Here is an 18202-nt window from a genome sequence, read left to right as displayed (position 1 = left end):
TCCTATAGGCAATGAGTCCTGAAGGTGGATAATTTACGACCTATTTTGGACGAGCTGACACCTGTCAACGTCATATGGCGTCCATTTGAGGATCATAGAGGATGAATGTCAGTTTGATGAGTTATGTTTGTACATGGGGTGACACAGTTGTTCCATACTTGCCTGACATATGTTTACGTCAGTTCAGGTACAAGCAGTATGTTCCATCCCCACCTCTTGATTGTATGATGGCTACTGATATTGGTGTTGATTGGATTGATTACTGTAACACCCTTCTACCCAAACGACATATTTAAATAGATTATCAGAGTACAACATGTAGAAGAGTTTACATTTCTTACAACATAACACTTATCGCATCACAACATAAAACATATATTTATTTTATTAAAACTTCGCAGCGGACAACAACACAAATATTATAATTCATCATATAACAATTCATAATAATGTTTCAACATTATCTCAACAAAACATCTCAACATTTAGTCACCATAAACAACGTAAATAATAACCAACTATATATCGAATCCCATAACCCCGGTGTCACATGACCAGAGCATTTGACTCGACTCTGTAGAATAACTCTACACTTATTCTTCAAACCTCAACAATAGCTACTCCTCTTTATCTGCACATTGTTCATCATAGATGAACATAAACACATGCAGAAGGGGTGAGAATTACATTATTAAATAATAATATGACGACAGAAATATAAACATAAATGTATTTCACACATGCCAACACAGCTCATCATAATCATCATAATCAACATACTCATGAACATCAACAAAACAACATATCAAATGCAATGCACACACCCATGCATGACTCAACACGACTCGGTATACCCATTTTGTGACCAACTACAGGATCACCACTCCCAGATTCATCACCATAGAATCCGAGTTCCCCGCGAGGAACCAAGCCTCTCAACAAGCCCGGAGTCAACAACATCATTGGAACTCAGTCCGTTCATCACTAGGCATCGGCCTTTCATGAATGCATGCACACCAAACATGCATCATTATCAACATAGCAACAACAACATCATATAGTCATGTTATCATCATCATTAGTAACATGACATACAACTCAACAAAACAACAACAACATTACAACGATATCACATCGTTACATAACACATTTATAACTAGACACGTAAATTCAACATATCATCATCGTAAACACCTCATACACAATCATATAATCACTGTTAATTGTTTATAATACAGTTACAGCGACTTACTAAGAGTCTCGCAACTCAACGTACTCAAAAACTCACCAACATTGACTTCACAGCACAGTTCGCGCCGCCAACATAGGGACGCGCCGCGAACCACTCCATTTCTCCAGGACGCGCCGCGAACGAAGGATCGCGTCGCGAATAATTTATTTCGCTTCAGTACGCGCCGCGAAGCAGGGTTCGCGCCGCGAACGATGCGTTACAGAACTCCTCTGAATCCTGCCCAGTTCGCGCCGCGAACTGGGCTTCGCACCGCGAATCGCGCGCGAACAGAAGCCCTCTGCTGAGGAAACCAGCGCAGCTTTGCTTCTCTACTCGCCATAACTCATACCCCACAGCTAACAACCCAATATCAACATTTAACAGTCATATATACACAACATACTTCGATTATAATGCATATAACTCAACAAAACTCACAGATCGGAGAATTTCCATCAAAACCCCAACTTTCCCAATTTCCCTAAAATCCCCAAAATCCATCAACAATCCAACATATATCATGAATTTGCTCGCATATTATCGTTTAATAAGGTTCAGACCCCTTACCTCTTTGGATTGAAGGAAGCTCTGAGCAATCTTTGGCCTTTTCCTCTTCCTTCTCTTTCTCTTCAGCGTTTCTCCCTTTCTCTGACTCTGAGGCAGAATTACGTGAAAACAACTCTGAGTTCTCACTTTGGCCTCTTATATCCAATTCCACTTTTACCCTTCCACTCTTCATATTCCATTTATTTTATTTATTTCATTATTATTAAAATAAATAACATCTATATTAATAATAATAATTCCCAATATTATTTAATAATTCATTTTACCTTCAAATAATCATATTAAAATAATATTTAAATTAATCTAACAATATTCGGGGTGTTACAACTCTCCCCCACTTTAGAAGTTTTCGTCCTCGAAAACATACCTCAAGCAAATAGAGCCGGATACGACTCCTTCATCTGATCTTCACGCTCCCAAGTCAAGCTCTCACCAGCTGGACCTCCCCAAACAACTTTCACTAGAGCAATCTTCTTACCTCTCAGGGTCTTCTCTTCTCGGTCATCTATCCGAATTGGCAACACCTCAACGGTCAAATTATCCCTCACCTGGATATCATCCAACTGAATAACATGCGAAGGATCCGCAATATATTTTCTCAACTGAGATACATGAAACACATCATGCAGATTAGAAAGCGACGGCGGTAAAGCTATCCGATACGCCACTTCCCCAACCCTCTTCAAAATCTGATACGGACCCACAAACCTCGGAGTAAGCTTTTTAGACTTTAAAGCTCTACCCACACCTGTCGTCGGAGTAACTCTCAAGAACACATGATCTCCCTCTTGGAACTCAAGTGCCTTTCTCCTCTTATCATGATAACTCTTCTGACGACTCTGAGAAATCTTCATTTTCTCCTGAATCATCTTAACCCTTTCAGTCGTCTGCTGCACAATCTCAGGTCCGAGTACAACACTCTCACCTGATTCATACCAACACAATGGAGTTCTACACCTCCTACCATACAATGCTTCATATGGAGCCATACCGATACTAGCATGAAAACTATTATTATAAGTAAACTCCACCAACGGCAAATAACTATCCCAAGAACCACTCTGCTCCAACACACAAGCTCTCAACAAATCCTCCAAGGATTGGATAGTTCTTTCAGTCTGACCATCAGTCTGAGGATGATAAGCTGAACTCAACCTCAACTTAGTCCCCAACGCTTTCTGCAAACTTTCCCAAAATCTAGAAGTAAATCTGGGATCTCTATCAGACACAATACTGGATGGAATACCATGCAGCCTCACTATCTCCTCAATATACAACTCTGCCAACTTCTCTAAAGAGTGATTAATCTTCATCGACAAGAAATGCGCCGACTTAGTCAATCGATCCACAATCACCCAAATAGAATCATTACCTTTCGTCGTCCTCGGCAATCCCGTCACAAAATCCATGGAAATGCTATCCCACTTCCATTCAGGAATCTTCAAAGGTTGCATCATACCTGCCGGTTTCTGATGTTCAATCTTTGACTTCTGACAAGTCAAACAGGCATACACAAACTTAGCAACATCTCTTTTCATACCAGCCCACCAAAACAACTTCTTCAAATCTTGATACATTTTAGTTGCACCTGGATGGATACTCAATCCACTCCTATGACCCTCTTCAAGAATACTCTTTTTCAATTCAGACACCTCAGGAACACAAACTCTACCTTTAAATCGCAGGATGCCATTCTCATCAATCTCAAAATTACCACCATTACCCTGGTTAACCATAGTAATATGATCAACTAGAGCGACGTCAACTTGCTGACCATTCCGAATATCTTCCAGAATTCCACTAGTCAACTTCAGCATACCCAACTTTACACTATCAGCGGAAACTTCACAACCCAAACTCATATCACGGAACTGTTCAATTAACTCAAGCTCCCGAACCATCATCATAGACATATGTAGAGACTTTCTACTCAGCGCATCTGCAACTACATTAGCCTTACCGGGATGATAACTCAATTCAAAGTCAAAATCCTTCAGTAATTCTAACCACCTTCTCTGCCTCATATTTAACTCTTTCTGATCAAACAGATACTTCAGACTCTTGTGATCACTAAACACTTCGAATCTGGAACCATACAGATAATGCCTCCACATTTTCAACACAAATACAACAGCTGCAAGTTCTAGATCATGCGTAGGATAATTCCTCTCATGAACTTTCAACTGTCTAGAAGCATAAGCTACAACTTTACCATTCTGCATCAAAACACCACCAAGACCCATCAAAGAAGCATCACAATAGACAACGAAGGACTCACCAGGATTAGGCAAGATCAACACTGGAGCACTGGTCAACCGCCTCTTCAACTCCACAAAACTCGCTTCACAAGCTGCATCCCACACATACACTTGACCCTTCTTAGTCAACTGCGTCAATGGCAATGCCAACTTAGAGAAGCCCTCAATAAATCTGCGATAATAACCAGCTAACCCCAGAAAGCTGCGTATCTCAGTAGCAGACTTCGGAGTCTCCCACTGTAATACAGCATCAACTTTAGCCGGATCAACAGAAATCCCACCACTCGAAATCACATGGCCAAGGAAACTCACTTCCTTCAACCAGAACTCACATTTAGATAACTTTGCATATAATTTCTTTTCTCTTAACACCTGCAAAACAATTCTCAGATGTCCTGCATGCTCTTCTTCCGTCTTAGAATATATCAATATATCATCTATGAACACCACAACAAAATTATCAAGGTACGGATGAAACATACGATTCATATATTCCATAAACACACCTGGAGCATTAGACACACCGAACGGCATCACAGTGTATTCATAATGACCATACCTCGTACGGAAAGCAGTCTTCGCAATATCATCTGACTTCACTCGGATCTGATGATAACCCGACCGCAAATCAATCTTACTGAAAACCTGAGCTCCAACCAACTGGTCCATCAAATCATCAATCCTCGGCAATGGATACCGATTCTTGATAGTCACCTTATTCAACTGCCGATAATCGACACACAACCTCATCGTACCTTCTTTCTTCTTCACTAACAATACTGGTGCACCCCAAGGAGAAACACTTGGACGCACAAACTTCTTCTCAAGCAATTCTTCAAGTTGCTTCTTCAATTCAACTAATTCAGTTGCCGACATTCTATAAGGAGACATCGACACTGGACTCGTACCTGGTACTAAGTCAATGGCAAATTCGACTTCACGTTCTGGAGGTAATTCACTTACATCCTCCGGAAACACATCCTGAAATTCACAGACAACAGGCAAATCTACACTCACCACTTTCTTATTCGCTTGCAGAGACGCAAATAAAGCGAATATCTGAGCTTCATCTTTCACAAATTCCCCCACCTGCCTAGCAGATAGAAATCTTGCCTCATCATTCTCACCAACTTCAGAAAACCGCACCGTCTTCCCATAGCAGTTGATAAACACGCCATAGAATTCTAGCCAATTCATTCCCAGAATAATATCAATTTGGTGCAAGGGTAAGCACACCAAATCAACTACGAACTCTCTCTCAAAGATCGTCAAACGACAACCTCGACAGACAACAGAAGTCTTTACAGAACCATTAGCAGGAGTATCTATCACCATACTTCCGCCTAGGGACGACATAATCACACCAATCCTGGTCGCACACTCATACGAAATAAACGAATGAGTAGCACCAGTGTCAACAATAGCAAGCAATTCAACATTATTAATCAAGCAAGTACCTTTAATCAGATTATCTTCTTTAGGAGCTTCAGCCCCACTCAGAGCAAACACCCTACCAGTAGTATGAGCTGCAGTAGCCGCCTTCTTCGGTTTCGAGCACTGCGAACTGATATGGCCTTTCTCGCCACAATTAAAACATGTCGGACCAGCATCCTTACATTCAGTAACTCTATGTCCAGCCTGACCGCATCGGAAACATCTCAGCACTTTCTTGGTACAGCTATCCGCACGGTGGCCTGACTCGCCACACTTGAAACATTTACCAGCTATGGGAGATCCTCCCCCACTTGGCTTCTTCTCATCTACCACTTTCTGCTTACCTTTACCATTCGGAGATGCATAAGGACTACCACGATCCTTATTCTTCTTCTCACTAAGACTCTTGTAATGAGCAGTCCTAGCCTTGCTATCTTCATCAAATATCCTGCACTTATTAACCAGCGTAGGAAACCTACGAATCTCCTGGTAACCAATGCCTTGTTTGATCTCGGGACGCAACCCGTTCTCAAACTTGACACACTTGGATTCCTCAGCATCAGCACCATTATAATGAGGGCAATACTGCACCAGCTCCTCAAACTTCGAAGCGTAATCAGCAACAGACATGTTACCCTGCTTCAGTTCTAGAAATTCCATCTCCTTCTTACATCGCACATCGGCAGGAAAATATTTCTCCAGAAAGACCGTCTTGAACCTTTCCCAAGTCATCTCAGCACCTGGTACTTCAATTCTCTGGCGAGTGTTATCCCACCAGTTTTCAGCCTCTTCAGATAACATATGCGTACCAAACTGCACCTTCTGTGCTTCAGTACACGTCATCACCCGGAAAATCTTCTCAATTTCCTTCAGCCAAATCTGAGCACCATCTGGATCATAGCGCCCTTTGAATGTAGGAGGGTTATTCTTCAGAAACCTTCCCAAATTCTTAAACTCGTCGACCGGCGGATTCTGCTGCGCCTGCATAGCCTGCGCCATAGCAGCCAAAGCCTCAGCAATCGCACGGTCATTTTCTCCAGCCATACTCTGCACAACACAACCACAACCGTTAAATATCGAGAGTGTCATTTACACTAATCGACCAACAGGGAAAACCTCACATTATGACTCGACTGGACTGACAATGCTCTGATACCACTAATGTAACACCCTTCTACCCAAACGACATATTTAAATAGATTATCAGAGTACAACATGTAGAAGAGTTTACATTTCTTACAACATAACACTTATCGCATCACAACATAAAACATATATTTATTTTATTAAAACTTCGCAGCGGACAACAACACAAATATTATAATTCATCATATAACAATTCATAATAATGTTTCAACATTATCTCAACAAAACATCTCAACATTTAGTCACCATAAACAACGTAAATAATAACCAACTATCTATCGAATCCCATAACCCCGGTGTCACATGACCAGAGCATTTGACTCGACTCTGTAGAATAACTCTACACTTATTCTTCAAACCTCAACAATAGCTACTCCTCTTTATCTGCACATTGTTCATCATAGATGAACATAAACACATGCAGAAGGGGTGAGAATTACATTATTAAATAATAATATGACGACAGAAATATAAACATAAATGTATTTCACACATGCCAACACAGCTCATCATAATCATCATAATCAACATACTCATGAACATCAACAAAACAACATATCAAATGCAATGCACACACCCATGCATGACTCAACACGACTCGGTATACCCATTTTGTGACCAACTACAGGATCACCACTCCCAGATTCATCACCATAGAATCCGAGTTCCCCGCGAGGAACCAAGCCTCTCAACAAGCCCGGAGTCAACAACATCATTGGAACTCAGTCCGTTCATCACTAGGCATCGGCCTTTCATGAATGCATGCACACCAAACATGCATCATTATCAACATAGCAACAACAACATCATATAGTCATGTTATCATCATCATTAGTAGCATGACATACAACTCAACAAAACAACAACAACATTACAACGATATCACATCGTTACATAACACATTTATAACTAGACACGTAAATTCAACATATCATCATCGTAAACACCTCATACACAATCATATAATCACTGTTAATTGTTTATAATACAGTTACAGCGACTTACTAAGAGTCTCGCAACTCAACGTACTCAAAAACTCACCAACATTGACTTCACAGCACAGTTCGCGCCGCCAACATAGGGACGCGCCGCGAACCACTCCATTTCTCCAGGACGCGCCGCGAACGAAGGATCGCGTCGCGAATAATTTATTTCGCTTCAGTACGCGCCGCGAAGCAGGGTTCGCGCCGCGAACGATGCGTTACAGAACTCCTCTGAATCCTGCCCAGTTCGCGCCGCGAACTGGGCTTCGCGCCGCGAATCGCGCGCGAACAGAAGCCCTCTGCTGAGGAAACCAGCGCAGCTTTGCTTCTCTACTCGCCATAACTCATACCCCACAGCTAACAACCCAATATCAACATTTAACAGTCATATATACACAACATACTTCGATTATAATGCATATAACTCAACAAAACTCACAGATCGGAGAATTTCCATCAAAACCCCAACTTTCCCAATTTCCCTAAAATCCCCAAAATCCATCAACAATCCAACATATATCATGAATTTGCTCGCATATTATCGTTTAATAAGGTTCAGACCCCTTACCTCTTTGGATTGAAGGAAGCTCTGAGCAATCTTTGGCCTTTTCCTCTTCCTTCTCTTTCTCTTCAGCGTTTCTCCCTTTCTCTGACTCTGAGGCAGAATTACGTGAAAACAACTCTGAGTTCTCACTTTGGCCTCTTATATCCAATTCCACTTTTACCCTTCCACTCTTCATATTCCATTTATTTTATTTATTTCATTATTATTAAAATAAATAACATCTATATTAATAATAATAATTCCCAATATTATTTAATAATTCATTTTACCTTCAAATAATCATATTAAAATAATATTTAAATTAATCTAACAATATTCGGGGTGTTACAATTACCATCAAAGCGTTATTGCTGTGATCCGTCCAACTACCTTGGCCACCACTCCATCTGATATAGAAGATGGTTATCTGGAGTGGTATTATTGTGTTTCGCATCCACGTTTGGTCCCTCCCCATCGTGACGAACCAAGAGAGGTACCAATTCCTGTTTATGACGCAAGACCATCTAATCCTAATTAGGCTCGTGTATCTACATTGATTCATTGTTATCTGAGACAGGTTAATTCCGAAGAGGAAGATCCACAATTTGTTGATTTATTTGAAGCTTTGCATATTTCTCGTTCACATTGATTTATGTATTAAGTTTTAGAACTGAATATAATAAACATAATATAACATTCATGTTTTGATTACATATTCATGTTTTGATTACATATTCATGCTAATATAGGCGTAAGTAATTGTCAATGTTGTAGACGTCCTGCAAATCCTAACATCCAAGACGTTGCTGCTTGACAACGAAACTTCTGCCAATCTAATGTGACCGGTGGCAACAGAAACCCCTCTTTCATGTTAACCTGATGACAATAATTAAAACATATATTTAATAAAGTGAAATAATTAAAACATTAAGTCATATAAAATCAAATACGTACCTGAATCCAATGATTTTGGTTAACAAAACCAATGCAATAAATGGAGACATTTATTGAATGTGAACTTGTCACACGAAAGAAAGTCATGCACGGATTGCCTAAACAGACAAGTACAATATTATAGCGATTCGCTATCAAGTAACCCATATCTGGAAGCTGTGAACCAAAGGATTATATCATCAAATATTCTCTCACTTCTGACAACCGATTACAAAATAACTTGTCATACAAAGTTGACCTATCCTTGTCTATTATTTCTAACCCCAAGTCTCTGCGAACCATTGACCAACCATCCTCACCATATCCATGCAATGATGCAATGACTCTAAATCCACAATTACCATCTGATTCAACATTAACTACATCTTCAATGTATGACCTAATATGATTAGGAAATTGAAGAGTGAAATGTTTCTGTGATTGTGGTTGCTTCTTTGATAATTTTAACTTCTTAGAAGTTTGTGATGGTTGAGTTTTCCTTTGTGAAGATTGAGATGCCTTATCAACATACTCATGATACGAAGGGTCCATATAAACATCATATTCTGCTGGTTTTTTCCCTTTCTTCTTCACTCCTCCTTTGGTTTTTAATTTCTCGGGTGGTGGACACAATGGAGTCATTGTGGGGTATGCAAGTTCAAATACCCTACTCTTTAATGCCCTTTTCCCAATAACATCTAATGGCCTAAACCGTTTCCACAATTCATCTATTGCACAAGTCATATCCACCTCTGATCCATCATCTGCACCTACCTCTAACTCAACTTCCATAGTTAGTTTCCTCCAATGAACATGAACAACACCTATGGGTATCAGTATACCACCTAGTGCATATCTTCCTAACTCACAAGCACAAGGTAACCCATAAGATGTTCTAAGAGTACAACCACATATTTTCCTGTTAGTTCCAACATAATCAACTCTCAATAACTATTCAACAATACGTCTCAAAGCAGCTCGAGACACTGAACAACGCAAATTACCATAAAATGGACTTATGTGCGCGTGCTCAACTTCGTAATTTTTTTTTGAAAAGAAGCTCTAATGTTGTCCAGTTGTAACCTCAAGTTGTTATTCATAGCTTCCCAATATTTTACCATGTCACCCATACTATTTCCTAACATTTGCTTTAACTTCCAATGTGCAGATTCAACCCTAAAAATATTGAAAATAACACATATAAACAAAATACGTATAAAAAATATCACATATAAAAATAACATATTGAAAATATTAAAAATATCACATATAAAAAAATACATAGAAAAAATTATAACACGTACCGATTAGTTGTCGTGTTACCCAAATGTAGCACTCGGTTAATCCATGCTCCAACAAATCTATGTCTATGTGGAGTCAACCATGTGTCTTTCACATAATTAATAAATACACTATAATCAACACATGCTTGCTCAAGTTGATGCAACCGTTGACCATACTCAACCTCATCACTAGCCCAAACAACTTCCATCCATAATGTACCTATCGTCTTTTGCAGGTCATTCACCACATGTTGTTTGCATTTTGCACCAACGTTTTTGTTAATGTGAAATCTACATAGAAAATTAATCGACCTGGGAAATACAATTTCAATTGCTTTCATCAAAGCAAGATCTCTATCTGTTAAAATCACTTGTGGACACAAATCTTTCTTCACAAACAATTCTTTAAGTTTCTCCAATACCCAACAAAAATTCTTTGTCTGCTTAGACTCCATATACGCAAATGCAACAACAAAAGTCAACTCGGTCGATGTCATGCCAACAATTTCAACCAAAGGTTGTCTATATTTGTTTGTCTTGTAGGTGCTATCCATAACTAACACAATAGGAAAAATATTCAACAACTTAACTGAGCCAGGATGGGCCCAAAATATCTCTCTCACAACTTCCGAGTCATCCTTTTTTCTACTCCAATACACATAGCCTGCATCCTCAATAAGCTTAAATAAATGTTGTATCTCACTTTTAGGACCTCTTATCTCTTTTTGTATCACACTCTTATGCTTGTATACTTGCGTAATCTGAGTGACATTCTCTGGATCTCGGTCTTGCAAGGAAAGCAATATGTGTCTAGGTGGTACATGTCTCGTTGTCAAATCAACGACATGTTGCTTCTCATCTGTGGTCAACCTACCAACAACGGAATGAACTTCTAATCTATCAGGTAAACAATGATTATGGAACCCATATTTTACATCAATCTTCCAACCAAACCCATCTTTCGCCGGAGTCGACCTGATTTTAAATGGGCATCCACATTTCTTGGATGCACTTTGAGTTCTACTATTAGTATCCTTGTGTTTCCCACCTTTATCACAACCAAATATTAATTTGTTACTTATCCCTCTCTTGCATGTTTCAGTATCTGAACGAGTGATAATAATGGTTACTTTATTATCGATTCCAACCTCTTTAATCCATCTGATCACCTCTTCTTGTGTACGAAATCTTTCAGTCATTAAAAACGCATCAGAAGTATCTACACATATTTGGGGAAGATTTTCCATTCCCGCACAATAAAAAAAAGTAAAAAAGTAAAATAAAATTGCAAACCAGAAGTCTTCAAAGAAGAGTTTCGGAATACACAAAAATAATACCGGAAGACTTCAACAAAGAGTTCCGGTATTTGTTAACCTGAACTCTTTCAATAAGTGTTCTGGAACGTTTTTAAAAAAAAAAACGGAACTCTTTCAACAAGTCTTCCGGTTTATTGTTTGCAGTGTTCCGGATGTCTTTTTCAAAGTCTTCCGGTTTGAAAAAAATACATACCGGAAGTCTTTTTCCAGGAGTTCCGGTACGAGGGTGGAATATGTAATTTTCGGAAGTATCAACTGAATGGTAAAAATGAAATGGTAAATTGGTTAAAACCAGTTAAGGGTAAAATTAGTATTTTTAAAAAATTGTTGGGGTATAAGTCTAAATGTAGGGGTATGAAGTAAAATTTCTGTTGTTCTTTAGTGAAAATCTCAAGAGAAAACTCTTGCGGACTAGAGTAGGCTACTTCATTTAAGATCGAACTAGAATAATCTATGGTGTGATCTTTCTTGCCTTATATATTTATATTCATGCCATTTATATTTTTCACTGTTATTTATTTTTTCCGTTGTTATTTATCTTTTTTGCTGTTTAATATTTGATTATATATATATATATATATATATATATATATATATATATATATATATATATATATATATATATATATATATATATATATATATATATATATCTTTTTAAATTAATCTTTTTTATGAATTTATTTTTTGAAGTTTGAATATCACAATTCACCCCTATCCCCTTTTGTGTTTGTATTTGTTTGTCCAACAAGTGACATCAGAGCCTAACTGCTATTATAAGACTAATTATCTCAAGAAGTATGATGATGACTTCAGACATTTCTTTAAGTAAGAGTCTTTCCTTAAACAAACCTCTATCCTTTATAGGTGAAAGGCTACTATCTAGAAAGTGAGAATGAAAATGTTTTAAAAGCTATTGATTTTGATTTGTAAGATTATGTTTTAGATGGTCCGTGTGTTCCTACTCATTTCATTAATAATGTAGTTGTGGACAAGCCAAGGGAGTCATGAACCACAAAATAAAAATAAAAAATGAAACAAAGAAAAAAACAATTAAAGTTAAGTACTTGATGATACATGAGTTAAGCATTCACGAGTAAAATTATGTTTATAATTGTAGCACTGCTAAGAAGTGTTGGGCACCATTGAAATGATCTTTGAAAGTTCTATGAAGATCGGAAGGGAAATAATGAACACACTAGATCAGTAATTAGATATAATAAATGAAAGTTAAGTATATCTTCAAAGATGGTTCTCAAGAATTAAAATTATCGTTAATATTTTAATAGTTGTATCTCTAACAACTGGTCTTGGAAACCTAACCTAATACTAAAATCTGAAGATATGAAATGTGTTAATAATTTGCAGGAAACATTAAATGAGGTTAAGATTATCAAGAATATGAAGAAAAAATAATCAGTGTAAATACTTAAAGATGAGATCACAACAAAAAATTCAAACTTTCAAAGATTTCAAAGATGATGATGACGATGATGCAACCACTATTTCTTATAAACAAATATATGACCTAAGTGTTAAAGTTCTCAAAGAAAATGGTGATTTAGAAAAAAATATTTTAATATATAAGAATCATGTTAAATCTTAAGAAGATGAAAAATGAAAGAATCATAGATGAATTAAATCAGCTTAGAAAATATTATGTGAAAACTGATAATTGTAAAACATGTGATTCTTTAAAAATTCAGATCGAAGTTTTGCATGAAATCCTAAACAAGTTCACCAAAGATAGAGAAAATATTGTGATGATTCTATCTGGTCAGAGAGCTACCTATAATAATGTCTGTTTAGGTTATGATCCAAAAATCAATGTTAATAGTTTCAATAATATATGCAATGCAAATAATTCCTCTAATTGTAATATGCTTAAATATAATTATTACAATAAAATAGACCATGTAGCTTAAAATTTTTTTTTTTGTTAAAAAAAATCCATGAAGGTAATAATGCTTGTTCTCCATTTCGTTTCTATAAAGAATATCATGAAAGAAAAATGGGAAATGTGTCGGCTTCATCTCATTTAAGTGACCATATCTCTGGTTGAAAACCTATTGATAAAATGAAATTCACTAACACAAAAGGATTCAAAATCATTTGGGTGCCAAAAGTTAAAGTTAATTTTCATTTGTAGGAATACAATGCATGTAAATGATGATGAAAATAATAAACAGTAAATTTTGTTTTCTCTTTGTGATAACTAACTTTAGGGGTTAGTTAGAGGTTGTTGAGAGGAGTTAGTTAGGATCTAACTACTTGTCTTAACTATATATAGTAGTCCTCTCTATTGTAACAATTGAGATTGAGAATTACATTTCATCTTTGATCACATACACCTTTTCTTCAAGCTTTTCCCTTCTCTTGGTTATGGAGTTTCAGCTCATTGTTGTATGTTCGCATGGTATCACAAGCCTGTGATTCTACTTTCCGCTGCGATTTTTCTCAATCTTCTTCTTTCGATCCAACTTTCCTGCAGTTTCTGCAACTTTGTTGTTTCTCACCATGTCATCTTCAAGCTCTAATAGCAGCAATCATGGTGAATCATCTTCAAGAAACAACAATAAAGGTTATCAAAATGATATCCTAAACCCTTATTTCATGCATCCCAATGAAAATCCTTCTTTGATTCTGGTTACACCATTACTCCCCAATAACAGTTATCACTCTTGGTCGCGCTCCATGGCCATGGCTCTTCGTTCTAAGAACAAATTGCATTTCATCAATGGTGTTTTACCACGACCTTCTGATCTTGATCCAAATTCCATAGCTTGGGATAGATGCAACACCATGATCATGTCTTGGATCAAGAATGCTGTAGAAGTTGAAATTGCTCAAAGTATTCTTTGGATGGAGAATGCTGCTGATATGTGGAATGAGCTCAAGGAGCGTTTTTATCAAGGCGATGTTTTTAGAATTTCTGATATCCAAGAAGAAATCTGCATATTGAAACAAGGTGATGCTTCTGTTTCTTCATATTACACAAAACTGAAGATTTTATGGCAAGAACTAGATAATTTTAGACCTATTCCTGCATGTGACTGTGATACTACTTGTCTTGCCATTACCAAGATTCATGCTTACAAAGCTAGTGACCAAGTAATTCGTTTCTTAAAAGGGCTGAATGATCAATACTCTGCTAGTAGGTCACAAATAATGCTTATGGATCCTCTCCCTAGCATTTGCAAAGTATATTCCTTGCTTGTTCAACAAGAAAGACAAGCTAATCTTCCCATTGATGAGTCCAAGATTTTGGTCACTCCATCTTCTGATCAGCATCATCGTGATACTCAGTCTAAATCATATTCCAATATGCGTGGTAGAGGCAGCACTAGAGGAGGCAGATCTTCTGGTGGCAGGGGCAGAAATAATCGTGTTTGAATACATTGTGGCATGTCTAATCACACCATTGATACTTGTTTTAAAAAACATGGTTATCCTCCTCATTGGAAGCATGAAGGTGCAATCAATCAATGCAATACTGCATCTGATAGACCTGAAAACACATCGGGATCTGATATTGAAGCAAGTGCACCAACATCTCATGGTTTGGCTTTTATACCAGAGCAGCATCAAGCATTGCTAGCCTTACTTCAAGGCTCATCACACTTGCAATCTCATACCATTAACCAGTTAACCTCTCAAACTAATCTTGAATCAGGTATTATCTGCACTATCCCAAATTCCTTTCATGCTGCATCATTCATATTAGATACAGGAGCAACTGATCATGTTTTTTTTTACTCGTGAATATTTTCAGTGTCTTAAGCAAATTAAGCCCATTACCCTCAAACTCCCAAATGGCAGTCTTGTTACCACTAATCTTTCAGGCACTATTCAGTTTAACAACAACTTTTACATCACTGATGTTCTTTATTTACCTAATTTTGCTTTTAATCTCATTTCTATCATAAAATTAACCAAATTACTCAATTGTCAACTTGTTTTTAATGCTAATTCATGTACTGTACAGGATAAGTTTTCTCTGAAGATGATTGGCACAACTGAGTTACATGGTGGATTATATCTCTTGACCTCTCCTTCAGTTACATCACCTAAAACACCTCCCATACATTGTATCAATTCTTCTGTTAATAATTCAAATAGTCATTATCCTGAATGTAGCCTATGGCATATCAGATTAGGACATGCTTCTAATTCCAAATTGATTGAACTCAATAAAGATTTTCCTTTCATCAAACCTGTCAATATCAAATTGCCTTGTGATGTATGTTTTTATGCAAAACAGAAAAGACTGCCTTTTTCTCCTAGTTCTCATGCTTCTCAATCCACCTTTGACATATTACATATGGATATTTGGGGTCCATTGGCCATACCATCCATGATGGGCTATAGGTATTTTTTTAACTATAGTTGATGATAAGAGTAGATTTACATGGCTGTATCTTATGAGACTAAAATCTGAAACCACTTCTCATGTCAAGTCTTTTGTAGCATTGGTTAAAACTCAATTCAACTGTCATGTCAAGTGCATTAGATCAGATAATGGCAATGAGTTTTTGATGCCTGATTTTTACAATCAATTAGGTATCATTCACCAAACATCTTGTGTGGCTACACCTCAACAAAATGGCATTGTTGAAAGAAAACATCAACATATCTTGGGCATCACTAGAGCTCTTTTATTTCAAGCTCATTTGCCTCCATTATTCTGGGCTCATGCAGTGAGTTATGTTGTGCATATCATAAATAGACTTCCCACACTTTTCTTAAAACACAAGTCACCCTACCAAATTCTGTACAACATTTTACCTGACATGACCAACCTGAAAGTTTTTGGTTCTTTGTGCTATGTAGCTACTCTAAAATCCAATAGAAAGAAATTAGATTCAAGATCTAGAAAGTGAATTAATCTAGGTCATAAACCTGGTGTGAAAGGACATCTTTTGTTTGATCTGCATAATAAGGAACTATTTATTTCTAGAGATGTTGTTTTCTTTGAGTCTCATTTTCCATATAAACATAATCTTCCTCTGCCTTCATCCTCTTCACACACTACTACACACCTGGATGATTTGTTTGATGATGTGTTTCTGCCTAATTCAGTTCCCAATCCTACATTTAATCATTTAGTTGACAATGGTCATACTGAAAATAATTCTCATTCTATAGATTTCAATTCCAATGAAACCAATCATACTACACATTCTCCTACCAATGAAACCAATCATCTTCCTTCTAGTAACTGTGAGCCCATACCTGTAAGAAGATCACATAGACACGTTCATCCCCCTAACTATCTAAAAGATTATCATTGTAATCTGCTTTTCCATCCTGACTCACCTGTGGCCTCATCTTCATCCACCTGTAAGTATCCTATTTCATCTGCTATTTCCTATGATTCTTTTTCATCTCCTCATAAACATTACATGTTAAACTTGTCTGCCAACCCTGAACCTACATCTTATGAGCATGCTATTTGTGATGAGAATTGGAGAACTGCTATCAATACTGAATTGCAAGCTCTGGTTAAAACTAAAACATGGGATCTTGTGCCCTTACCTTCAAACAAGAAAGCCATTGGCTACAGGTGGGTTTTTAAAGTAAAACTGCATGCTGTTGGTACCATTGAGAGGTACAAGGCACGACTTATTGCAAAGGGGTTCACTCAAACTGAAGGATTAGATTATACTGACACTTTTAGTCCAGTTGTTAAAATGACCATTGTTAGAGTTTGCTTAGCTGTTGCTGCTGTTCACAATTGGCCTTTGTTCCAACTTGATGTTAACACAGCCTTCCTCCATGGTGATCTTAATGAGGAAGTTTACATGAAGCCTCCACCTGGTCTCATTTTGTCTACTCCAAATCTTGTTTGCAAATTACAAAGATCTCTTTATGGTCTGAAGCAGGCTAGCAGACAATGGAATACAAAACTCACTGACACCCTTATTGCATCAGGTTATATCCAATCCAAAGCAGATTATTCCCTTTTCACTAAGACTTCCTCTCAAGGTTTCACTATGATTCTGGTTTATGTTGATGATTTAGTAGTTGGAGGTACTGATTTTCATGAAATTTTACAAATCAAAACTTGTTTGGATGCTAAATTCAGTATCAAAGACTTGGGAATTCTCAAATACTTCACAGGCTTTGAAGTGGCTCGCAACACTCATGGTATTTCTTTATGTCAAAGAAAATACACTCTTGATTTGATTTCTGATGCTGGTCTTCTTGGTGCCAAACCTTGTTCCACCCCTATGCAACCTCATCTTCAACTCCACAAAACAGATGGCACACCTCTCTCTGATCCTACTCCCTATAGAAGGCTTATTGGTCGTTTATTGTATCTCACACATACCAGACCTGAAATTTCCTATGCTGTCAGCAAACTAAGCCAATTTCTTGCTGCTCCAACAGATAAACATATGTTAGCTGGTCTACATGTTTTGAAGTACCTCAAAAACAGTCCAGGCCAAGGACTCATTTTCCATTCTAATACATCTTTATGTCTCAAAGGTTTTTCAGATTCAGATT

At 37.4% G+C, this 18202-nt stretch overlaps 1 protein-coding gene across 1 annotated transcript; it reads left to right on the top strand.

Moving 5' to 3' along the window:
- The first annotated feature begins 14212 nt into the window (after positions 1 to 14212).
- Positions 14213 to 15088, top strand: LOC127115232 (uncharacterized). Its single transcript, XM_051046823.1, has one exon. The coding sequence runs from the start codon at positions 14213 to 14215 to the stop codon at positions 15086 to 15088; it is 876 nt and encodes a 291-aa protein (XP_050902780.1).
- Positions 15089 to 18202: the final 3114 nt, after the last annotated feature.

This window comes from Lathyrus oleraceus, chromosome 1 (genome assembly GCF_024323335.1).
Source record: "Lathyrus oleraceus cultivar Zhongwan6 chromosome 1, CAAS_Psat_ZW6_1.0, whole genome shotgun sequence".
Lineage (NCBI taxonomy): Eukaryota > Viridiplantae > Streptophyta > Magnoliopsida > Fabales > Fabaceae > Lathyrus > Lathyrus oleraceus.
Note: the sequence above shows the minus strand (reverse complement) of the source record. Positions and strands in the feature narration are given on the sequence as shown.

Bases quoted from the DNA above. Each gene is read 5' to 3' on its own strand.
- LOC127115232 (XM_051046823.1), top strand. From the start codon at position 14,213: ATGTCATCTTCAAGCTCTAATAGCAGCAATCATGGTGAATCATCTTCA.